This window comes from Gopherus evgoodei, chromosome 9, assembly GCF_007399415.2.
Source record: "Gopherus evgoodei ecotype Sinaloan lineage chromosome 9, rGopEvg1_v1.p, whole genome shotgun sequence".
In the NCBI taxonomy this organism is placed as follows: Eukaryota; Metazoa; Chordata; order Testudines; family Testudinidae; genus Gopherus; species Gopherus evgoodei.
The window spans coordinates 103,433,905-103,460,707 of NC_044330.1; the positions used below are offsets into that span (position 1 = coordinate 103,433,905).

At 41.5% G+C, this 26,803-nt stretch overlaps 1 protein-coding gene across 1 annotated transcript; it reads right to left on the reverse strand.

Annotated features, from left to right (window-relative positions):
- Positions 1–10,432: 10,432 nt before the first annotated feature.
- BRS3 (bombesin receptor subtype 3) lies at positions 10,433–16,688 on the reverse strand. The gene is made up of 3 exons (XM_030576199.1): positions 15,389–16,688; positions 12,438–12,789; positions 10,433–11,816 (listed from the first exon to the last, which is right to left on the reverse strand). Exons 1-3 carry the CDS (start codon positions 15,820–15,822, stop codon positions 11,421–11,423), a joined length of 1,182 nt encoding a protein of 393 aa, XP_030432059.1. The 5' UTR covers positions 15,823–16,688; the 3' UTR covers positions 10,433–11,420.
- Between the last annotated feature and the right edge of the window lie 10,115 nt (positions 16,689–26,803).

A 26,803-nucleotide genomic window follows, 5' to 3' on the forward strand; every position in this document is an offset into this window, starting at 1 on the left:
GTTGGGCGATAGACTTGTGCAGCTGGTTTAGCTCAAAGGATGCTAACTAGTCCCATCAAAATCAAGACTAGTCTTCACATGTCTCTCATTCACACCTGCCTGATGTTCATTTCAAAAGATAGCAGAGGCCTTCTCACTTCTCACCAAGGTAAGAAAGACAGTGTCATTTTACCAGTCTTCATTTATACTCTTAATATGGAAATGTGTTTTGTGTGTGCTGTCACATTTATGCAGAAAATGGCAATGCATCCTGATTAGGTCTTCATTGTATCTGGTATCAAGTATCAGGGAGTAGCCATGTCAGTCTGTATCCACAAAAACAACAAGGAGTCCAGTAGCAACTTAAAGACTAACAGATTTATTTGGGCATAAGATTTCTTGGGTAAAAAACCTCACTTCTTCAGATCCATGGAGTGAAAGTTACAGATGCAGGCATTATATAATGACACATGAAGAGAAGGGAGTTACCTCACAAGTGGAGAACCAGTGCTGACGGCCAATTCGATCAGGGTGGATGTAGTCCACTCCCAGTAACAGATGAGGAGGTGTCAATTCAGCAGAACTAAAATTCATTTGCAAATTTAACATCATTAATTTGGGCTTGAATAGGGACTGGGAGTGGCTGGCTTATTACAAAAGCAGCTTTGCCTCTCCTGGAATCGATACCTCCATATTTATTATTGGGAGTGTGCAGCCCCCAATCAGAAGGGAGAGAGACATACCTCTCCACGCAAGAGAGGTGACAGCTGGGAGCCAGAAGTCTAAAAGTAGGTGTCCTTGCTGGACCATGGAGGGGGAATACAGATGCAGTTGCCCTAAACTATGACCAAATCATCTAGTGATTTTCAGAAGATGATCAGACTTTTTGAGTTGCAAGTATGTTTATTTGCAAAAGAATATGAATAGAAAACTTTATTTTTATGTGCATTATAGAAAGCATATTATGTAGACTTTTTTTGTTATATGAATTTTGGCTTAAGACTACAAAACTGAAGTATTTATACAACTTATTTGAACTCTTTTTCTAAATAAAAACTTCGTTGAACAAATCCATACAGATTGGCAACTCTTGATTGCTGCAGTTGCAAAACAAACTTTTTACCCTACAGTGGGAAAGATATGCAGTCTAGAAGCTTTTTGGAAATCAGTATTCTAGGAACAAATATATCTTTACTGTCATATACACTGAATGGTAGTAAAATCAAAGTAAAGCTCTGAGGAGAGACAGAGATCAGTTAACAGACTGTCATATAAGAATGCTACTGCTATAAATATAGACTTTAAGTAATCTCTGGCTAGTATACAGAGAACATCTAATGTGTAGTTAGTGACATCATCTTCCATCTTTCACGAATTTTCTTTTGGCAGAACTATGATAATAGTGATCCAAAGATAGTTTGTAAGTGATTGTAAAAACAGACAGCTTGAGAGGCATTTGAGTTACTTTTGTTTCAAAGCTCCCAAGATTAACATCAATTTTTTAATTAACCTAAATTTTATTTTCATATCTTTGAATAAAAACATCAACACGTATGCCAGGAAAAAAGCAGTTTCTATGGAGCTGTGGTTCCCAAACTTGTTCTACTGCTTATACAGGGAAAGCCCCTGGTAGGCCGAGCCGGTTTGTTTACCTGCAGCCTCCGCAGGTTTGGCCAATCGCGGCTCCCACTGGCCGCAGTTCGCTGCACCAGGCCAATGGGAGCTGCTGGAAGAGGCAGCCAGTAAGTCCCTCGGCCCACGCCGCTTCCAGCAGCTCCCATTGGCCTGGAGCAGCGAACTGCAGCCGCTGGGAGCCGCGATCGGTCGAACCTGTGGACGGGGCAGGTAAACAAACCGTCTTGGCCTGCCAGGGGCTTTCCCTGCACAAACGGCGGAACAAGTTTGGGAACCTCTGCCATAGAGTGTTGTTTTAATCCAGGAAGCTCAGCATAGCCTAAATTAGAGGGTTGAGGGAAGAACTATAATGATCCAGTTAAGGGAATTTGACATCTGCTGATCCAGATTATGACTTCAATTAAACTGGTGAAAGTGTAGAGTCACTGAGATCAGATTATTGTAAGCATTTACAAAAACTGATTCTGATGTTTGTTTGGAGGCAGAGGGGAAACAACATCAATACTAAGTAATGTCTCTGAATGCTGTAAAGAGAATACAGCTTACATTTTATACTGCTTTGATTATTTTGTCAGATCTGTGTGTAACAGTTTCCTGTATCTGTATCTTTGGCAAATATAGTAAGTATTTAACTCATATTTATGGAGGACTTGGAGAGTGGTAATGGGTGAATAGAGCTTTTCCACCTCAGGGCAGAGCAGGAGACCATCCCAGATCATTGAGTCTGATTCTCAGAGGGACTGAGTAATATACATTGCTGGTACTCAGCATTTCGTAAAGTCGGGCACTACATGTCCAAAAGATACCATCATGTGCCTGTTGGATGACCTGTTTACTGGAAACTGAACTGACACTAGATAAATGTCCACATCAGAGTACCACCCCACATCTGACACTAATTAGCACCACTGTTGTCAATTTCAGTATAGAGACCGAGCATTAAATAAGTGTGGAAAACAAACTATCCTCTCGCACACAAACATGGTTCCTCCAGGTTGAAGCTTAGGACTGCTGGCCGGGCAGTGTGAGGAATGCTTGCCCTGCTCTCTGTGATGTAATCAGTCAATGAATAATTAAAGGACTTCAGTCTCTAGACCTAACGGTACATTTTTTAAGAGCATTAAATGTGAAGTTTTAAATTCCTCTTCATCTATGACTTGGTACAAACGTCTATTTATTTACTTTTTTAGTTTATCTTGCACTCCTTCTGACTGTCCAGCACAGGTTTCCTGGCTGTTTTTAATTGGACAAAACAAACAGCATATTTTCTGCTGAAACTGCAGCCTGCAAACAACTTAGCCAACATACAGGAGGTATAAGTAAGAAACATGTTTTCCATGTTAGTCCCCATTTTTAATCAGACATGACTGTTCTGTTTAAACAAAATAAGTATAGGCTAGCATTGACCATCTAAATGATATGTATTACAGTATTTTGCTGTTAGGATTACAACATTTTATGATGTGTGGCATACTTTTCAAGGAAATGAAAGCCAAAACACAACTGGTTTTTCAGTTGTCACGTGCTGTTTCAGAAGATTGCGAGGTTCCTTCTTGTATTTTGTCTGATTAATTTCCATGCAGTTGTCTGTTCTCATATATATTCTAAAATAATTGAATAAAATGAAACTATTTGTAATTTATTAGTAATTTCCACGGAGTTGGATTATTTATTGAATGCAAGACATTATCCGTATCATATCTGTTACGGCTGTAAAACATCCACTGGCTCACTATGTGTAGTGATGATGTCCAGTGATGATAAACTGCAGAACCATGTGATAAATTGGCTGACAGTGTAACCAGCCCAATAATCTGTCTCTACTGAGATTACTTCTTACACTTCCAACTGCACAGCAAATTCAAAGAAATACCACTTAAAAATGTGTGGCTTGGTTTTGATTTCCCCCCTTTCCCCAAACATGGATTTCCTCTGTCCTGGCCCAAGACACAGGACACACACTATTAAGTTTTGGAGCAATGATGGGTTTAAAATCCAATATCTTGAATCGTCAGGGATAATTTACAGTGGAACACAATACTTTTTACTAGCTCATGATATAGCAGATTGCAAATTGCTACATTGTTATATATAGAAAAGCTATTTTAGAGGTTTCAGAAATCTGTTATAAATTTTCCTTCTCACAGACTGCTGTTGGATTTATTGTACTAAGGGTGTTTCATTTTACAAGCAGAAACATATTAAAATAGTATCAATAAATTGTTTTTAAAACTCTCTAAAATAATTTCTCTTTAAAATCTGTGATATTAAACAATAGCCTGAGAATATATTGTGATATAAGGTTTGATTTTTTGAATGACCTATACAATTCGTAAGTACTCCAGCCAGCCCAAACTCATTCAGATAAAATTTTACAAAACACCATACATTCAAGTATACACACACATACGTATGTTAAATGTGAAATATATAGTATAATGCATTGATTAGTTTATTTACCTAATCATCTCTAGAAGAGATCAGATGTCCTTATATGCTAACTCTTGCATTTTGATCTCCTGGTGAGCTGATAGCAGCCAAAGGTGGAGTGAAGAGAGAGAGGAAATTTTTATGTTTTATTGAAGGGAATTTCAGACAGTCAGTATCTTACAACAATGTTTGCATCATGGCATTGCATCAATATGTGATGGGGCTGTGCCATCCCAAATCAGCATCATACTACAAAGGAATGTTAGGATGTTGCACCTGTCATAAACAGATAGCTAAGGGTTAATGTCTCTTTCACCTGAAACACCTGACCAGAGAACCAATCAGGAAACCGGATTTTTTTCAAGTTTGGGTGGAGGGAATTGGGTGTCTGGGGTCTTTGTTTTTCTGTCTGCCTGCTTTTCTCTGAGCTTTGGAGAAGTAGTTCTGTTTTCTAATCTTCTGTTTCTAAGTGTAAGGACAAAGAGATCAGATAGTAAGCTTAGTTACCAGCTTGGACCTGGTACTTGCTGCCACCACCCAAAAAATTAGAGTGTTTTGGGGCACTCTGGTCCCCCTGAAAAACCTTCCCTGGGGACCCCAAGACCCAAACCCCTTGAGTCTCACAACAAAGGGAAATAATCCTTTTTCCCTTCCCCTCTCCAGGTGCTCCTGGAGAGATACACAGACACAAGCTCTGTGAATCCAAACAGAGGGACTTGCCCTCTCTGTTTCCAATCCTGGAAACAAAAGCACTTTCCTCTTCACCCAAGGAAATGCAAAATCAGGCTAGCCAATTCAACACACACAGATCTCCCTTGATTTCTTCCTCCCACCAATTCCCTGGTGAGTACAGACTCAATTTCCCTGAAGTAAAGAAAAACTCCAACAGGTCTTAAAAGAAAGCTTTATATAAAAAGAAAGAAAAAATACAAATAGCCTCTCTGTATTCAGATGACACAATACAGGGCAATTTCTTAAAAGAATATTGAATAAACAGCCTTATTCAAAAAGAATACAAATCAAAGCACTCCAGCACTTATATTCATGCAAATACCAAAGAAAAGAAACCATATAACTTACTATCTGATCTCTTTGTCCTTACACTTAGAAACAGAAGATTAGAAAACAGAACTACTTCTCCAAAGCTCAGAGAAAAGCAGGCAGACAGAAAAACAAAGACCCCAGACACCCAATTCCCTCCACCCAAACTTGAAAAAAATCCGGTTTCCTGATTGGTTCTCTGGTCAGGTGTTTCAGGTGAAAGAGACATTAACCCTTAGCTATCTGTTTATGACAGCACCGTGATAGTTTGATGGCTTGCTGTGACTCCATTCATTGATAAAAGGGGTTCCCAGCTCTTCAGAGTTGATTATTAGTGCTCTGAATGTGACAGTTAGTAAAAATATAGTGTGAATTCTGGCTCCAGTGAAGTGACTTGTCATTTCCTTCAATGGGACCTCAGGATTTCACCGTTTAGTAATCAGACAGAGAATTCAGAAGAATATATTTTAAGGGAAAATGCCTTTGGGCCAATCTAAATGGCCACTCTTGAGTTTGCAGAGAGGTACTCTGGGTTGTGCCTTACCCTAGGGCTGATCTTGTAGTCCTTATGCACATAAGATTCCAATTACATTCAATGGCAGTCTTAGCTGCATAAAAATGACAGGATCAGGGCCATTTTGTTAAAAATTCAGGCTGATACTGTCCATGTTCACAAAGAAAATGACTTCCATGAAATAGCTTACCTTTCTGCTGAATAGAGCATCTGCTGCAGAGCCAAGAATCATCCACTGCATAGAGCTTGTATTCTTTTTAATAAGTACCAGTGATTGAAAAGTACAAATGCTTTAGCTGTGTGCAACTTTAGTTTATTCTTTAATTGTAATATGCTTAGCAGAAATACATTACTGTCAGCAGGCAGCCCATGTTAATCTACTTACAGTAAAATAAGACGCTTTTCTCAGAAACGTAAGAGAAAAATAATTAAAAATTGGTGATTTTTATGAAATAACTTTAGCATTTCTATTTGTCAGAGATTCAGCTTCTTACAATATATGCATGCTTTGATATGAATTGGTTTGCTTTTCTGAATGAAAGGTAGTTTCAGTCCCAAGCCAGTATCTTACATGATGATAAGCACAAATTGAAATACTGATAATATTAATGTTAGCAAAAGTTCTTTTAACAATGTCTACACTTTTACTCATTCAAGCAGGTAATGTTTACAACACCTAAAAAGCAGTCATATTGTAATGATTGTCATTTTAAAAAACTTTTTGGTTTAAACATAATATTTTTTAAATATATTTATAAAATTACTAATAGTGCAAATACTACAAGCAAGTTCCACAAAACTGAAAGCCAAGATTTGGAGCCAAGGGTCATTTAATTAAGGAACTCCTTGATAAGTGAAGAGATACTGGAATTATTTTACTGGAGGATAGAAATCTTTTTAAGTTCAGCTGAATAATACTTTTCAGCCTGAAGAAAAACTTTGGCCCTGATTTAGCAAAGCATCTAAGCATGTTCTTAAACCCCACTAAGTCCTATGCTGAATTGGGGCCTTTATAGTTAACAGGGCTATTAAATGTGCACAAGCAAATTAAAACATCATTAGATGAAATTATATGTTACGTGCAAAAGAAAGCAACCTGGGCATATATCTCATTTATAAAATAATATAGGGGCCCATCCTGCAAGCCTTCATGTTACATGAGTAGCACTTACGCAAGTAAGGCTTTGCAAAATTGAGCCCCTAGTTTTCAATTATTTTTTGTTTTTACATATTTTGCATATTATATTCTCTATCTCAATGTGAATTTGCATTACAAATCCAGACTCCATCATGTCACAATTCTTTTCTAAATCACATTCAGTGCTAGTGTAAGTGGGCATCACATCCTTAACTTGAGTAGATTTAGATCTGCATTGCCCAGGGCTGAATTTCGCTGATAATCTGCTTTCTAGAAAGATACATTAAGAAAAGATTGCGAAGGAAACCTTAACACCTTTTCCCTACATCTAATGTTGGTAGTCTAGAGAGATATTATTAATTACATATGGATTGTTAGGTGGATAGATGGAGTAGTAACTTCAGATTGTTCAGATAAAGTAAATGTTAACCAATACATCACTGATACATTGTATCATGAGAGTACAAATATAACTATTGTTGAAAAAAGGTAGAATGATAAAACCATATAGTGTGTTATATGATGGTGTCAAGAATCTGGGCCTGCAGCAGAGCCAGTCTCTGGGTAGCCTAATGAGTGCAGCTGGCCCGTAGTAGACCACATGATTGTCTTACGTGGCCTGTTTGTTGGGAAGAGTCCACAGACCAGCTCTTAAGCTCAGCAGTTTGGTGGCTGCTCATTGCTATGATAACACATGCCTCAGACGCAGTCCTGCTCCTGCCTTGCCTCCAGGTAACTTGGTTCTGACCTTTGACACCAATTTCTGACTTTGGCTTTGACCTTTGGCTCTGGCATCTGTCCTCAGCCTCTGTTTCTGACCCTGGCTATTGACTCCTGCTCTAACTAGTAGGCATAACTCCTGCTTCAAGCACTAGGCACAACTGCCTACATCCCAGTCACTGACAGATGGAATAGTTAGGTCCTGTCATGGCCTGCAATCAGGGGTGGCTCTTGGTATTTTGCCACCCCAAGCACGGCAGGCAGGCTGCCTTTGGCGGCTTGCCTGCGGGAGGTCACCGGTCCCGCGAATTCGGCGGCAGCCTGCAGGAGGTCCGCCGAAGCCACGGGACCAGTGGACCCTCCGCAGGCATGCCGCCGAAGGCAGCCTGCCTGCCGCCCTCACTGCAACCAGCAGAGCGCTCTCCATGGCTTGCCGCCCCAGGCACGCACTTGGCGTGCTGGTGCCTGGAGCCGCCCCTGCCTGCAATATAGTTGATCCCTAACTGTCAATGTGCAATGTCCAGCAGAAACATACATTTATAACAGCATGCAATAGCAACAAATTAGCTCATTTAGAACAATAGATACAGAAGGCAAAAAGTAACTAATGCAAAGCAAGAAAAACGATGAATCTTAGAAGCTGCCATTTCTAGGGGCTGTTGTGAGGAAAACCCAAAGATTGCATCTGAAGAAGTGAGATGTAGCCCACGAAAGCTTATGCTGAAATAAATTTGTTAGTCTCTAGGGTGCCACAAGTACTCCTGTTCTTTTTGCGGATATAGACTAACACGGCGGCTACTCTGAAACCAAAGATTATGTACTCTAAAGTTTAGCCTTCAGCAGAGAAAGTGTCAAAGTTTGGAAACACATGGCAGATTCACTTTCCAGAGGCCCTTCAGAAACGGGGGTATGAAAGTATGGAATTTAAACGCAAACTCTAGGTGAGGAAAGAATGCTTTCTTTTGTTTGAAGTTCCCCATGTTCAACTCCATGAAGATAAGTTTGTTCATATTTGTGTGGGTTTTTCATCAATTGTAGGCCTATCCCATAGCCCTATTAGAGGCAAAGGGAAGGGGGGCATCTAAATGTTGTTCAAGGTACATGGGGCCTGATTCTTTACTCCATCCAAGCTGTGCTTGGTGCAGGACTAGCAAGGGAGGGAAAACATGACTTGAAGGCACTTTTACGTTCCCCTTATCTTGGCTACGGCCCAGCTGAGTCCTGTTCTTCTCTGACATCCAAGAATTTCCTGGCAAGTGAGGATCACTGGGGTTCAGGAAGGCCCTGACCATGAGCCTTTTCCCCCAGGAATGCACAGGAGGCTAAGAGGAAGCTGGTTCTGCACAAGTGAATGTGCTGTATCAAGACACAGAGGGTAAGAGAAGATTCCGGAGCCTTATTCTCCATAAAATTGTAGTTTTATGCTAGAATATTTCCATTGATTTCAGTAATGGTGTAACAGAGTTGGGAATCAGGCTCTTAGTAGTCATATGAAAGTTACTGCTTGAAGCCTCCAGAATGACGCATGCAGAATTACAATGACATAAGGCCAGGTTTGATGGGTTTAAATGGGTAGTTTAAGGCAGACAAAAAGGGTTCATTAGAATGACTTTAGTATTTGCACAGTTTGGTTTTGCTATTCTGTATCAGGAAGGTAAGCAGAGAGAGGATATATATGCACTGTCTACACAATACAGTCAAACCCCCAAATTATGCAGGAGCATTTCATCCATCCATCCAGTGTTCCAATTTTCTACACACTGGTTGCTGTTGCTAAGGGCAGTACAAGTAATTGCTGCTCAAATGTGTTGCATCTTCAATAGTTAATATCCCTTCTGATTAGGAAATAAAATATAGGATTTCTCCACCCTGCCTACATACCATATTTTGTCATGCTAACACCTGCACTATAGTCTCTGTTCTATAAGTTCCTCCCCAGTTTCCTTATTCAGATGGAAATTCTGTTTCCTCAGTTTGGCCAATGGAAGGTCCATAGGGATTTCCTGACTCATCTCCTGTAAAGTAAAATTCTAGTTCAGGTCTCAGAAGTGTCATAAAATGTTTGTCTTCTGGGACTTTTGTAACTCTGTGAGCAGGAAGACTGGCCGCCCAGCATTCCCTGACAGGAAGATGACCCATGCCAATAGTCATCTTGAGCTTTTCAGCGCTATACAGACTCTTGTCTACAGCCATGTCTGGCAGGTATGTCTCTCATCAAGGTCAATTGACCTGAGAGCAAGGGGACCTTCCATTATGAAAGAAACTTATTCTAATAACCTGGAAAACAAAAATCTAAAACTTACTATAAAGCAGTGGTTTTCAAACCAGGTCGTGACCCAGTACTGGAAGGCACTGGGTCTCAGTGGCTCTGGTCAGCACTGCCAACCAGGCCGTTGAAAGTCCCAGCGGCGGTGCTGCCCGGCTAAAGCAGGCTAGTCCCTAACTGTTCTGACACCAGACTGCACCGCGGCCGGCAGCAGGTCTGGCTCCTAGGCAGGGTGGCGGGTAGGGGAGGGCCACAGGGCTCTGTGTGCTGCCCCCACCCCAAGCACTGGCTCTGCACTCCCATTGGCTGGTTCACGGCCAATGGGAGCTGAGGGTAGTGGTGTCTGTGGGCAAGAGCTGCATGGAGCTCTTTGCACACCTCCTCCTAGGAGTCGGACCTGCTGCTGGCTGCTTCCGGGACGCAGCGCGGTCTGTGGTGCCAGGACAGACAGGAAGCCTGCCTTAGCACCCGTGCTGTGTCACTGACTGGGAGCTGCCTGAGGTAAGCCTGCCCCCCAACCCTATGCCCCAATCCCCTGCCCCAGCCCTGAGCCCCCCGAACCTGGAGCCCCTTCCTGCACCCCAAATCCCTCATCCCTGGCCCTACCCCAGAGCCTGCACCCCCACCCCAGAGCCTGAACCCCCTCCTGCACCCAATCCTCTGCCCAAGCCCTGAGCCCCTCCCACACCTCAGACCCCTCATCCCCAGCTCTATTGTGTCATGTGCATCAACAATTTTCTTCAACTGGGTTTCCAGAAAAAAAGTTTGAAAACTACTGCTTTGAGCAAACTAACTCCCAGCACCTGTTCTAGCTCTTACTGACTGTTGAGTTGATAGGATAGATATATTGATCAAGGGAGGAAAAATCAAATACTAAATAATAACACTTAGTACTTTTATAGGAATTTTTGATCTATAGAGCTCAAAGTACTGAACAAAGGTGGGTAAGTTTGATTATCCCCATTGAACAGATGTGAGTGCCAGATGTGGATTTTCCACCCCCCTGAGCAATGCTGTTATACTGACATATGTTTGTAGTGTAGACCAGGGCTTAGCACTGTCTCATCATTGTGCTATCGCTTTCAGCGTAGTTTATTTTTTTTCATAAACTGAAATTAAACAACCTCCCCCTAAACTTTCACGCCAGAGTTTTGACCATTGTTCAATATTTGGTGCAAGGAAAGTGACAAAATAAGAAACCTCTGTGGTTTGTCATTCTATGGAGAGCTGCTTCCGTTTTTAAAAACATCAAAGGCAACGTAAATGCTCAACAAAAGGCAGCGCTCATTGTCACTACTCTGTGGCCAAGAGTATAACAACAATTCTAATTTTTTGAACACAGAACCAGTACAAAAATATTCCTGCAGCTCGAGTGAGTTTAAATGTGTTTAACTGAGCTTAACTTTGTCAGCTTGGTGCAGAAACCTCAGGCATATGGAAAGGATGCATAACATTCCCAGGGAATAGGCACTGTCCTTCTGACTGAGCTTATATCAGTTGTGTTTCTTCTTTTCCCCACACACACTGGTGTGATTTCTCCATTGTATAATTGAAGATATTAAGAAGTCCTGCTGAAGATGCTTTCACAGACTGTATGAAGGCTGCATTCTTTTGTTTACTTGCGGCTCCTAGCAGGGTCCCAGTGCACTGGAATCTTGGGGGAAGCATGATGTTGGCACATCTCCATTATCGAAGGACTAAACACTCTCCTCTTCTTTTGTGATACTATAATCTGTTAGCAAAGTAACACTGATTTCTGAGCCATTTGTGCTGCCTGTGGCTGACAAAGCTCTTGTAGGTGTGTTGCTGGGAGGCCGTGTGGGCAGCCTCACCTTGCAACACAAGATTTGCTTTTTAAAATGTTGGCGGAAACTTTTACTCAGCCAATAAAGAGCAAAAGGATTGACACAGGAATTGCTGAAGGCCAGAGCCCGGGAGAAAATAGTGACTATAAGATGAAAGGCAGAGGCATCTACGGAAGAGTGGTAGGTGAAAGATCGATACAAATAGAGAATGTGGTTAGGCAGCCAGCAGAGGGCAAACAAACCAACTAGCACCAGCACTGTTTTTGCCACTCTCTTGCGGGATTCAATCTAGGAAAAAATAATTGCATATCTAGTATTAATAATACATATTTATGTATTATGCTACTCCCTAGAGGGCTCTGAGACCCTTAATAAAAATCAGTCTACATACAATCATTATTGAAAGGCAACATGGCAACAAAGCAGAAACTAAAGCATTTTCATTTTCACCCTTACATTTTTGTGCCTTTGGATAGGGTGTTTTCACTTGGGAGCATCTGATTATGAAATTCTCTCTCCCACCCTTTGGTCTGATAGAACCCACTGAGGCCTCATCTAGACAAGGATTTAAGGACCGTGATGTTAACACGTTAGCTAATGCATTCTAGAGCAGGCTCTGTCCCTCAGTGTTTAGAATTTAGTGAAAGGTGCCATAACTACTAAATTCAGTGTGGTTCTGATTCATAAAGCATAATTCATTGCTATTCAGCAAAGCATTTAAGCACATACCCAAAATTAAATCAATAGGATTTAAGCACGTGCTGCTTGCGTATACAGGCTGCACTTTACATAGACTTGTTACTTTTCTACTGTGTATGTAAAATGTTTGCACTCATATTAAATTAAGATTTCAATCAGCATGCTTAAATCTGTAAAAGCTGGGCACCTGAGATTGTGATCCTTACTTACCTGTTTACGGGCATGGCCATGTTCTTCAGCTGGCATGTTGAATGTGCTTTTGTACAATGTTTTGGCAATAAGAAAATAATAGACAGAAATGACAATTAGCGGTATAATATAGAACACCAAAAAGCAAACCAGAGAATGAGCTTCTTGCAGAATCTTCTCAGATACAGGATAAGGGGCACATGCTTCAAAAGATACATTTTTTTCAGGATTGCTGAATGAATATAAATCCGAAAATACAGCTTCTGGGATTGCTAATATCATGGAGACAATCCAAACACAGCCAGCTTTACAGCAGGTCTTCAGAACTGCATCTGTTGTTTGCAGTTCCAAGGGCTTAACAATAGCTCTGTACCTAGAAACAACACCAACATCATAGTGTTAGAAAAAATGCAGTAACATTAGTCTTGTGGCACCAATAATTTAAATTTGTGGGGACAAATTCATGCCTGATATATCTCCACTAAGGTTAACATAATTGTCTTGGGAATGTAAAGGGATGAATTTGGTCCATTTTAGTTTTTAAAATGATATATATATATAATGCATTTGTTCTTCTGTATTTTGAAGTGATGCTAGCCTCTCCATAAGGAGGGCAGAAGCTCAGGGATGAATTTTAAGCATGCACTTAAATCCTATTGACTTTGATTGTCTTGAAACTTTTCTCCCCCAGAATGATCATATGTCCAAAATAGACTGGTCTGCAAACTCCAAATTCAGTTTGCTTTGTAAACCATTCAGAGGAGAGGTGCCGTCTAGTGTTTGGTGGGGTTTCATGTGTAAGTTAATATTTGTGGGGCAGAGAGGTGGAGTTGTATATTCTGTATTATATGTGCACAAGGGGAGGTAAATGGGGAATTTACAAAGATATGTAATATAAAGAGCTGGTGTGGAGTTGCACATGCCCCACATTAAAGGTAAGCATGAAAGGGTTGAATTAAAGTTTTGTGGAGGTAGACATAGCAACAAAAGGCAGAGGAGGGCACATGAAGGGAAGATGGAGTGCTCCTTCCCAGTCTAGTTCAGCCTAGAAGAAGGACCAGGAAGCTCCCAGACTTGGAATGGGGAGGGGGGGACTGGAAACTGACCATTTTGCTACTCCAGATGGGCTATTCTGCTTGCAAGGGGCTTTATAAGTTCAGGGATGTTTGTTTTCCTGATGGCTGCAAGCCATTCCTTGGTTGCCGATGGTTTGTTCTTGTTTTTGGACCAGGCAAAAGAAAACTTTTGCACTAATTCCTTGTGCAAAACAATCACAGCCCAGGTCGCACTCATACAGGACAGTTTACACATGTATACAGAGCAAGGTTTAAAATAATATATAAACACTTATAAACTGACTTGTTGTTGATTCCTGGCTGTACTGCTGCAACAAGTGGGCTTAGCCAGACCGTGGGGGGTGGGGGGAGAATGTGTGGACTTGGGTAAACGTGTGGGGACAGGAGAATGTGGAAGGCAAGGGACCAAAAGGGAGGACTGGGCATAGGGAACTGGGAAGCGCATGAAACCACACTCCCTGCTCTCAGAATGGATGAGCCCTGGGTTAGGCAGTTTGGGGAGATCCATGGAAGAGGGCAGGAGACAGCCATGAAAGAGAATACAGTGAAACGTGGCACAGATCAGTATGGAGGGAAGGCAGAGCCTTCAGTGGAGTTGTACCAATTTACACCAAGTGAGGATCTGGCCCTCTGTTTCTCCTCTGGGCAAAATTAGACACACTACTGCAGACTAGAACTTTAGTAATAACCTTTTTCTGACCCCAGGCCCTCAGCCAATCAGAATACAGTTGCTCATGGTGTTATAATTAACACGTTCTGAACTTTGAGAGTAATTTTAACCATATAGTTACCGGATTAAAATATTGTTCCAGGCAACTATAGGATGGCATCCAGTAAGAATTGAATTCAGAAGCAGTTGCCCATTTTCCTAATACTGATTTGGATTTATTTTTTTTTCTCGTTCTATATACTTGACCTAGTTTGCTATTAACTACTTTTTCTAGTTACTGGTATTTGAAAACCTTTTCCTTCCTTTAACCTTGAGAGTTCACTTTAACTGTTTGTAGTCTTTGATAATTCATGCTTATTACACTGCTGCCTTCTATTTGTTGTTATTCAGTCATAAATAAAGCACATTGTAAATGCTTCTTGGTGAAAAGGGTTATTCCAAATCACTTGTGAAGTCAGTCAGATGGAAGCACTTATGTGCTCTAATAATAAAGTATTCAGATTAGTCTGAGTTTAATTTGAGGTCCTATGAAGTAAAATGTCACTGGAAAAGCTACAGTAACTAGAAGTACAATAGCAATTAAAATATTGAAATAGTGCTACATTGCATCTCAATCATAGTGAGCAATTGCCATGCTTAAAATTATTATTGTATTGCAATAGCCTTCAAATTGTAAAGAGAGTCTTAAAAGTAATTTGAATTAACGGTTTTGATTATATTTTACCCCTCAGTGGCAGTCAGTTTAGTCAGAGTTTTAAGGCCTGATCTGAAGTTAATGGAAGGAGTCCCATTGTCCTTAGTCCTTTTCACATGAGGATGTGTTGTTCATCCTCATTGACTTCTTCTGTACACCACTAGGTAGCACCAATATACAAACTATATTTTCCCTGCTGTGAGCCTTTTATCTTTCATGATTCAGTAGAGGGAAAAATGCCTTTCTTATATCACTTCAAACTAATAAAAGGTCAGATTATTTTTTAAATTATTTTTAAATTCACTTCATTAACACTTTCAGAGAATATTGATCTCTTAAACAAATTGGAGTTGATTTTTAATGATCATTGGAAAAAAATCATCTAGCTTTTAATGGGAACATTTAACATCATATTTATCTATCCAAGGACTAAGTATTACAGATTAATGCAAAGTGATGGCTTCTTCCCTTTTATTCATTTCTATCTTAATGCACAAGTACTTCCTGACAAACCAAATTGCTGCAGACCTACCTGTCAGCACTGAGAACAGTTAAAGTGAACACTGATACTCCAACTGAAGTTAGCTGGATAAAAGATAACAGCTTGCAGCCAATTCTTCCAAAGAGCCAGGTATCTACAATGTAGCGTGTTGCATCTACTGGCACACAGGTTAACAAAAGAAGCAGGTCTCCAAAAGCCAAGCTGGTTATGAAAATGTTTGGAACCGTCTGCATTGATTTAATCTTGAAAAAGACTTTGATGAGTATAGCATTTCCGAGGAGACCCACTGAAATGATTACCGCATATGTAACATAAATTGTGCACAGTATTTCTAATCCTGGAAAGGAGTCTTCAGTCCATGCTTGATCTGCAATATCGTTGTCAGTGATAGATCTCAGTTGTTCTGTAATATTGACCGATGTGTGTGAAGTCTGATTAGCTGAATGCCAGTGTGCCAGAGACATCTCTTTAAATGTGTCTTCTTTCCAGGCTGAGTTGAAATTATTGAGAAATGTTTAATTCTCAGCCTGTATCATGTCAGTAAGAAAAACCGTTTAAAAGGTATATAATTATGTTTGAAATTAAGATTCTTTAGTACTTTAACTAATTCCTTTCCCCACTCCTAAGTCCCAAAGTATGATTGGGATAATGCACACAGATCCAGTACTGAACTGTGTGGGAGGTGGAGAATTCTTTTATTGGCTTTTCAGCCATTGGAGGTGGGGAGGGAGGAGGAAAAAAGAGGTTCTTAAAGGTATTATCTGCAGTCATTTTTTTTCTCATTGAGATACTTGTGAATAGATTTTTTTTATCATTATTGCCTAGTAAATATTTCTTAAGGCTGTGTTACATATTTTACAAAAGAAATGTACCCTGTACTACTTATATAGGAAACCTTTCAGGTTTTCAGAAGATTATAGATAAGTGTAAAGTCTACTAATTAACTTAGTCCTCCGCAGCATGTGTTAATAGTGGATAAAAACATATTGAAACACAGATAATGAACATCTGTAGAAAAAGATATCAAGTTATGAAGCTGTGTTGATTTTTACTATTGTATAGATCAGTGCCCTACAGAAATGTGGACACAGTAATCCAGTGGGCTGCCAAAAGACAATTTAAGGTAGCAAACTATGGCTCCATTGCTGCTAATGCTTACATACGTGCTTAATTTTACTGACCTGAGCAATCCCATTGACTTCATTAGAATGACTCATGGTTAAACTTAAGGAGATATATCAGGGGTTGCAGAATTGAGGCCTGTTATCTTGTGATCACCCATATACCTGTCAGATATGACTGGTAGGACTGATAACACTGGTCTACAATTTTTGAGAAGTTGTCTGCTTCAGAGATAAAATGTGATATTTATTATGTATTTTGATGTGCTGAATTCAAATGTGACAATTAAAACAACTGATTGGCTACTGTTTCTAAGATATTTAAGTTTTTACATTTTATGTCTATGTATATTGTGTCGATAGTAGAGTGTTAATCATAAATTGTAAACCTAGGTCTTTTCGTGTGTTTATAATTGCTTTACCTGATAATATTTCACCTGTCCTGTTTATGTAACACTTTAAAAATCAGCAAAAGGGTTCTATAAATAAAAGTTATTATGAAACAAAAGGCAAAAAACTATTATGTACATAATTTAGTCCTATTCAGTGTCTACTTGGCGCTTCTTGGCTTGTCTCTTATATTCATTAAATGGAGCATCTCTTGTCACTGTCCAGCAACAGTCTGCAAGCATTGATGGGCTCCATTTGCCCTGATAGCCTGCCAGGAGATTCCACTGCTGGAGTCTGGAGCCCAACAGCTCTGCCTTACTCTTGGGTAGTTCCAAATCCCTGACAAGGTCATTCAGTTCACCTTGTGTTATGAGGTGTGGTTCAGAGGAGGAGGATGGGAGAAAATGTGGGTCCTGTGACATTGATGGTTGAGGACTAGAAGTTTCATCCTCTTCCTCTTCCTCGTCTGACTCAAGTGAGAATGATTCTGGTGCATCAGGAACCGACACCGTGGGGTACTGGGCGTATAGCTGATGGAATGTTTGGATAGTGCACAGTCCACTTTTTCTTCTTTGACACACCTTTCCCAACTGCAGGCACCATGCAGAAGTAACAATTGCTGGTATGATCTGTTGGCTCTCTCCAAATCATTGGCACTGCAAAAGGCATAGATTTCCTTTTCCTGTTCAACCACTGGCCAAGATTTGCTGCACAAGTGTTGCAGCATATGTGTGGGGCCCACCTCTTGTCCTGATCTCCAATTTTGTAGCCAAAATAAAGGTGATAGGCTTTCTTAACCATAGTGGTTATACTGCGTTTTGTGAGGCAAAAGTCACTTCACCACAAACATAGCAGAAGTTATCTGCACTGTTCACACAAGTACGAGGCATCTCTGCTCACTTTGGCTAAACAGAAATGTGTTCCTTTGCAAAATCAAACACTGGCGAATAAGAGAGCACGACACTGTATGATTTCTAGAGCTGATATAGGGCAATTTGTTCAGCAGAGTGATGTAAGCTTCGTTATGATTGCATCATCCATAACTTCTAGGAATAACATGATGCAATTTATATCATGTATGACGCAATACCAGCTTCAGAGTGCATCATTCATTGTTTTGCCTAAAAAGCAAGTACTGTCCAAACCCAGTCATAGATTTATTCATAGATCCAGTCAAAGATGTATTTCAGTCATTTCTGGTTTAAATTCAGATCCCTTCCCTTTATACTCACTTATCCTCCGCCATTCCCAAGTCAAGGGTCGTATATACTGACCCAATAGCATATCTTGAAAACTAGAGCCAATCAACAATTTTAAGCATCATTTTCGTTCTCAGTGACCCAGAATTAGTAAAGTTGGACTACATTTATTTCAGAAGCATGTTGGCTGTAGAGCAGTGTAACACAGATCTTTTGGCAGATAGTTATAGGAAATGTTTAGATTCCCTATACAGGAGGAGATTGTAAATCCAGATATTAGTAACTCATTTCTTCAATTATTTTTAATTCACTGGTTAACAAGTACAAACCACAAACTATTGAGCGTGTAGATCAGGCCTGCACAACATGCGGCCCGGGGGCCACATGCAGTCCGTGTGAGCTCTCTGTGCGGCCCATGGGGGGTGAGTAGTCAAGCGGCGGGTGAGGGAGGGGGGGCTGAAGAGGCGGGTTGGCAGTGGCGCGGGGTGGGGAGGCGAGCGGGCGGGCAATGGGGGGGGCAGGTGAGCTGGCGGCGGGGGAGAGGGGCTGAAGAGGCGGGCGGGCGGGCAATGGCAAGAGCTGAGTAGGCGAGCTGGGGTGGTGAGGGGTGAGCGAGGAATCAGTGGCTGACCTGTTCTACTGATCTGGTCTGGTTCCCATCCCCTCTCCAAGGGTTGCAGCTGGCTGGAGGTGCTGCCTTCCACGCCTTCCTCATTCACACCTCATTCATTCAACAGGGCGATTGATTACAAAGTGGGGGGAAGATCTTATTTTACTTCTAGCAAAAAGACATTTTTCTTTTACCTTAATTATACTACCTTAGGGGCCCGCTATAACATATTACCAAGGTTCAATACCGCTGTTTTCGTGGGGCAGCGCTGGGGAAGGAGGGTTTGCTTCCGCGGGGCGGGCGGCGCTGCAGGGGGAGTATTTCAGGGGGGCTGTGCTGTGCTGGGGGAGTGTTGTGTTTGGGGGGGGCTTGGCAGCACTGGAGGGGGGGGGCGGAGGGGTTCAGCCCTCAGTTGATTTCTTTGGAGTAATATGGCCCTCGCCGCTTTGAGTTGTGCAGTCCGGATGTAGATGGTAGAAGTGATAACACAGATCATTTGACAGAACGGTAACTTATTAGCTTTCTTTATGTTACACTACTTCAAAGTTATTAGTGCTATGGTTCTTAGTATCCCAGATTAGGCAATTAAGAGTCAAATTTTATTTATGGACCAAATTCTGCTCTGAGATGACCCCATTGACTTGCATCCCCAAGATATTGGGAATTGGACCCTCTGGGTCAAATATACCGTTAGTATAAGCAAGCAACACTCTCTTTTTCTTCAGCTTGGGAAAGGGGGGGATGATAAAGGGCAAAGATCTGTGTCTGGAGTGTTTTTTTTTCCTCCACATTCTCTTATTTAGCTGTTAGACAATAGGACATTTTCCTTCTTTCATAGCCTTACAGCATCCATATTTTGAATCGCTGTCTATTTCTCTCCACCAATTTAAATAAAATATGAATTTTTGAGAGGGGATTTGCTGGATCTCAGCACAAAATCCAATCAGCATAAATTAATCTTGTTCCATGTAAAGTGATAAAAAAATCAGATCCTAAAACCATACAGGAATCTCCTGATTTTTCTGTATGACAGCCAAAATATCTGCACTCACCACTATGCCATATTTAACATTAAAAAATCAGAGGGGCATGCAGGATACACACAAGTTGAGTCTGTGTAGAAAAACAGGTCATAGATACATAAAAAATATGTAAGTCAAAAATTAAAATTAGGACCCCTTATTGGGTTCTTTTTAGTAGACAGGTTCTTATCACGATCATCCCTCTTAAGTCCCATTGTATGGGTATGACGTGTAGGCTGCTCACAAATTTAGGTACCTTTGAGGATGGCCTGATTATATTGTCCACCCACACCGACATAGTTGTGTACATTATGCTTAATATGGAATGCTGCAACTGTAGCACATTGTGACAGCGTAATGTCACATAGTTATGTAAAATGTTTAGATTCCCCATAAAGGAGGAGTATGTATTTCCAAACATTAGGAACTAATTGCTTTCATTATTTTTATTCACTGGGGGGCAAATACAATTCACAAACTGTTGAACATCTACTAGACTAGCACAGAGAATGAAACACCAGATGTGTGTACCTAAAACTGGGATTTAGCTGAGATAAACTTGTAAATCACATTGGGATTATATTCAAGATTGGCCCATGCTGCAGTGTTAGGGTGTAAATCCAGATGCGAACTTCCCCAAAGTCTCACGATATTCAGACCCACTAGAGAGATTGGAGCAGGCAAAATAAAATCTGAGGCCCAGATTTTCCTCTGCGGTTTGACCACTGCACATGACATTATTGGAGAATGCTAGACCTAAGCATATGTAGTTGACCCTGGGAAGATCACTTCAGTGTAAGGGATCTTCTCGTGGCTTGGAGACTCCTGAACTACCACCTCTTCCAGCAGCTAGCACAGGGGCATGTTCAATGAAAAGGACATACATGATGGGCTTCCCTGCCTTCTGGCAGTCCTCAGTGGCCATATTGGTCCCTTGGGGTTGCTGACAGCTGGCACAAATTAAAGCAATGCAGGAAGAGGGAGCACAAGGAGGATATAAAGCCCCCTTTTCACCCACTCCCAAATTGTACTGTGTGCTCCTCCGCCAAAACCAAGGATCTGGACTCTGGATCTGAATCCAGCTGTCACAATTTGGTGCAGGGGGGTGGTTCTGATGCAGAGTTTTGGATCAGGGCATTTCCATAATATTTACAATTTAAAAGCCAGAGTTACTTGGGAATATGGGGACACATTTAGCCTGCTCTTATTTTTCTCTAATGTATGGTAGTTGCACAGTACAGCTTTCCACCCCAGTTTACATGAGCATGCCACATTCGAGCAGTAGTTTTCCTGCTTAGGTCTACTCTTTCTACACACAGTTTAGATATTTACCAGCTTCATACCTCCTCAATGAGAGCTGTCAAGGAGAGGCTTGCCTGCCTCTCATTGATTCTTCCCAGGGAGGACTGGAAGCTGTTTGCATTTCTGATAGAGGTATTTTTGGAATCTGAGAGGGTCCTAGCTGAAGATTTACAAGCCATCCTGGCACTGATTTACAGAGCAGAGAATGTTTTCGCAGCCAAAGTTCTAGTAGATGGAAATTTCACTTTGGAAAAACAAAACTCCCCTGGATTTTAGGGAATCCAACAAAATATGTGAAAAGTCACTAAACCCACAAAATGTGCATACTGTTCATGATTATGGGTCTCTACCAATCAGATCTCATATGGTAGGTATTCAGCTTCAAAGAGAATAGTTTGTTTTCCAGTCTGAATTTAGGCAAAACAAATTTTTAAAAAATTAAAGGAGATTCTGACAGATTTCCATTGTGAAAATCCAAATGGAAAAAGGAAGGAGGAGAATGACATCATTACTCTAAACAGTAAGCAGCAAGAGCAGGGTATTTTTAAACTGTATCCGGAGGTGTTAAAGTAAATCACTTTAAGTAATTCTGACTCTCATTCTTGAAGAATAGTGTTTTATAGAAAATGAATGTTCCTTTTAAACTCACCTGCTGAAAGATAATAGAAATAAACCACTTCAGAGTGCTTCATTTAGCTGTTTCTCTGAATGAAAATGTTCTGTTTTAATGCAGAATGCATGATGTCTTTTAAGTAATTTCTATGAACTGTGCAGTAATTAGAAAAAATACCTTCTAAAGCCATTTGCACTGTAACAGACCAAGCATGAAGAGAACAACCAAGGTCATACTTCTGTTAAAGGACTAATTTGTCTAACGTGCAATTATTCTGTATAGTGTATTTGTATTATATTTTTATCATTTTATTAGACAGGCAGGGTTGATTGTTATTTATCTGAAATACATGAAAAAGATTCACAACTAAACTGGCAGGTATAGAGAATTTTTAGACAGGAAAATGCCATTTGGCGTAACCAGCCTGTGCTCTTAAGGATTATTTTAACTCAGCTTGCTAGGTAGTAATTGTATTGTCTGTGCCTAGAAATATTTAGCTGTCTCTTAGGCCTTGTCTACATTACACAATTTTGTAGACAAAACTCAGGGTTCCTCGACAAAAGATTTACACACTGCAATGCTCCTTGTGCCGACAAAATAAAACCACTTTGACAAGATGCGTAGAGCTTTTTGTGCCAAATTTATATCGACAAAGTGTGAGTGTAGACCCCGCTCTTGGTTATGTCATTGTAAATGTCCCACAATGTGCATCCTGACTGCTGTAGTCAGCAGTTCAAACTCTGCTGTTCTGCACCTATGTACACAGACATTCACCCTTCCCCCTTTAAAGGCCTAGGAATTTTTGAAATTCCACTTCTTGTTTGCTCTGTGTGGAACGCTCACATCGTATCTTCCCAGCTGACCGGCAGCTCCACACAGCAAACTCTCTACGGCTTGGAGCACGCCTGAGATGTTGGATTTGCTGGCACTGTGGGGAGAGGAGGCTGCGCAGTCCCAGTTCCACTCCAGCTATAGGAACTTTGAGATCTACGTCAGACTTCTTGTGGCTTGTTGGAAAAGGGCTACAAACAGGTCATGCATCAGTAACATGTGAAGATAAAGGAGCTGAGGCAAGTGTACCAGAAGGCAAGGGACAAAATCTTTGCTCTGGTGCTGTGCCAAAGACCTGCCACTTTTATAAGGAGCTGGACACCATCCTTGGTAACAACCCCATCTCCACCGCCAAGAGCCTCATGGATATTTTGATGGGGTTGAGGACAGTGGACTCAACCCCAAGGACGAAGTTGTGGACTAGTGGGTCAAGTTTGAAGATGATGTGGAGCACATAGCAGGTTCGTCTGGTGTTGCAGTGAATCAGGACCTCTTTTTGATTCCGGAGCGGTCTAGCCAGTCCCAGCAGTCCATCTGGTATGCAGGAGAGGAGAGCCCTGGTAAGTGATCTTTTAGAGTTGATACTGCTCTGTTATATGAGCTGTCCTTTGCTCTTTATATTCTAGAAGTGGGTGAAGGAAGAAGTGTACAAGACTACCTGTGTTTGCATGTGCTCCACATTCCCTTGTGCAGCTAAGTAATGCAGTGGAAGAGTGTGTTAATGCACATCGGGATTTCAAGGGAATCCTCCAAAGAGGTCTCTAGGAAGCTTTCCTGGAGGTACTCACCATCCCCTGCCGAAGGTTCCTTGACAGAGCTGCTTTGTTTTTTCCTCCATGGTAGGAAACTTTCCTATGCCAATCGGCAATCACTTTTGCAGGGAACAGGTGAGCAGCATAGAAACCAGGTCAGAAGCCGCATGAATGCAGGGAGATGCACCCTTGCATCCTTGCTTACCCTCAGGATTGAGATATTGGCTTCAATGACCCCCGCCTGTGGAAAATGGTGGCAGAATTTATAATATTGTTGCTAGATGCCTGCAGTGATTCCCCTTAAGAAACCACCTAGACCCTTTGCACCATCTTGACAATGTTTGCTCAGATGTGTGCTTGCCAAGGGACAGTGAGAAAGTTATTCATATGAAAAAAAAAAGTGGTGTATTTGGTATAATGATTCAGTGCTGTGTGTGAACTAACAATCATGATTCTGTTTAATTGTTGTGCTTCTACAGATGTGGCCTTCAGGGGAACCCCCTACACACCAGCAGAACGCCTCCACCAGACAAGGAAGTGAGCAAGGAGGACATGTTCTGAGAGGTGCAGCAATCCTCAAAAGCTGAAAAAAGAGAATGCAGGGAGCGGAGAAAGACACTGAAGGAAAAATCTGAAATAGAACAGAAATGAGAGTGAGGAGCAGGGCCAGGTGTGGATGATAAAAGGGATGGAGGAGCAAACAGAGAGGTTGGAAGTCCCTAATCATGCTCCAGGCAGAACCCATGCATGCTCGTTCCCCCTGCAGTTGATACAGAACTGCTTTCCAGGCCCTCCCCAAATTCCTCCCACACATTCCTTGCAACTTCCTAAAATGTCTGAGTACCCTATTCGCTCCACCCCTTCACACAGCTTCCAAAATGATAGTTGGAAGAGCCTACGCTGCCCTGTATTCTTATTATCCTTCCCACCAAGCCTTTTGTGTGTGCTGTTAATTGGTATTTAATAAAAACAAGCTCTCTGAGAGAGAACCAATCTTTGTCTGTCTCCTATACATGGTGGTTACTGCTGGTAGTAATACATAGTGGCAATTGGATCATTTCCTGACTACAAATCCCAGTCAGGAATCATCACAATTTTCATACAAGGTGGCAAGTTAACAAAGCATGGCAGAGTGCTGTATAGAAAGACACGTTACTGGTGCTCATTGTCAGAATGTTGCCTCAAAGCCTTCCTGATTCAAATAGTCCCCTGTTATGCCCTTCTAAGAGCCCTGGTTTCTGGCTTCTCAAAATAAGTCACCAGGCAATCTGCCTCTGCGCTCCACCCCGGGGGAAACTTTTCACCCTTAGCTTCGTAAATATTATGGAGCGTGCAGCAGGCTGCTATGACCATAGGAATATTTTTCTCATTTAGGTCTAACCTACCATAAAGGCAGCACCCGTGCACTTTTAATCTGCCAAAGGCACATTCTACGGTCATTCTTCACCTGCTCATCTTATTGTTAAAGTGCTCCTTGCTGCTGTCCAGGTTTCCCATGTAAGGCTACGTGAGCCATTGGGAATAAGAGGTACACTGGGTCTCCCAGGATCACTATGGGCATTTCAACATCCCCTGCACTGGAATCATCTGTTCTGGAAAGAAAGTCCCTGCTTGGAGCTTTCCATACAGGTCAGTGTTCCTGAAGATGCATGTGTATGCACCGTCCTGGACCATTGGTATGTGCTGACGATAGAGCCATCCAAAAGGTAGGACTTAAGTGTGGGTCAAGGGCAAAGTTTCTGCATGCCAAAGGTATATGTTTTATGCCCTGAGGTGGCGCACATACCTTTGGAGGGAGTTAGAGGATTCATGGATTGCAGTTTCTTCTCAAACAAGAGGAGGGAGAATGTGCAAATGTCAAGATATATGGTGTACATCCCCAAATCACAGTTGACTCAAGTTATTGCTGAAGAGTTCTCAGTCAGTCTGAACAAGTGATGCTCCGTTTGCCACAGCACTTGTGCAGGATTAGTAAGCTTCACATTAGCAGAAGAGACTGTTCCTGATGTAGTAAGGCCTTGTGACAGGGTATCTATATCCCCATTCCAGCACACACTGCATCTGTATTTCAGTTTTCCATTGGCATTTCCTTCTAGTGATAGAATTGAGTTGGAGTTTAGCACTCCAGCTAAACCAATAAGAGTCCTCCCCTTCTAGGGCAAAATAAGAGTCCAGCTAAATCAGATAGCCTTTCACCCAGGGTTAGCCATTTTGAAACAGAGGTGAAGGGTGACTTCCTCCTACCCTCTGCAGAAGCCCCATCCTGGGATCTCTTAACAGTTCCCCAGCCTTTAGCTGCCACCAGAAATGTGTTGTCCAAGGCCCCTCTCTTCTCTTTAACAGCTTCTAGCCACAGATCCCTTTGCAGATTCTGCTCCAAACCTCTCCTCTGAGTCCATGTGGAAAGGCTCACTCCAGATCTCAATCCCTAACCTCCTCTTATTGACCAAAAGGATGTCTCATTTATAACCCAATCCCCTTCTCCCAGGAGGCCCCACTTCCAGATACACAACCCTTCTGAGTACTCCAGCTCTCAGACTCCTTGGTCTTAAAGGAGCCAAGGTCTAAGTAAAAGGCCTGCAAGTTTTGATTAACCTCAAAATGCCAGTGTGATCTTTTACAATCCTCCTGACCTGAGAGCCCTGGAACTACATATTTGCAAGTATTATCTAAACTTGCTCTGCTAGAGGCATACAAAATAAAGGATCATGGACATTGTTGACAATTCTCTTCTCACTGCTACTTTTTGTTGTCTTTTGGTTTCTCCAGTCTCTGTCTTTGACACTGAGAACAAACCAAAACTTTGTTTTCATTTCTCAGGTCTCTTTATGACTATGCACTATTTTTAGTTGTACTTTTCCTAGGAGAATTCTGTAAGCTCTGATTGAGGATCATTGGTGACACCTTCCCCACCTTTGGTCCTGCTTAGTTGGTCTTGAACGTTTCACCTTCATGTTGGGCTAGTGGGAAGTGCTGTGGAACCTGTCTAACCAGTGGTCTGCCAAGCACAGAGCTGTGTAGTGCATTGGGGTGTAATGTACATCCAGCACTGGAGCTACAGCTTCAGTAACTCCTGTTTAAATGGAAGTTAATAGTATGTTAAATTATGGTAACACAAAGTCACTGAGTTAAATACAGCTCAGCTCATTAGTAATAATGATATTATTATCTGATTGCTGTTGAGTGGCCTATGTAATTTATGTGATTATTTCCGGTCCATTTTCTAGTGGGCAAGAGGCTAAATATATCACGGAAAAACTCCTTACAATTACCACAAACTGGCATCTGTTTAGGCAACATAATCGGAGAGGCCAGAGATTGAACGTACATGGAGAATAAATGCTTCTGTCAGAGACAGAGCATAATTATTGCTTAGAGCACAGGACTGGCCGTCTAGAGTTCTGGGTTCTGTTCTCAGCTCCATCTCTGTCTTTCTGTGTGACCTTGGCAGAATCACTTAACTGCTCTTAATCTTCCTGATTGTCTTTGCTGGTCAGGTGAGTCACTTTGTACTGCCTATGTTGTTCCTTTTAAAGGGATAACAAGAGAGTTGTGTTTCTAGGACTGTCAATCTGATGCTATTCACCACTGAAAAATAAAAGGTT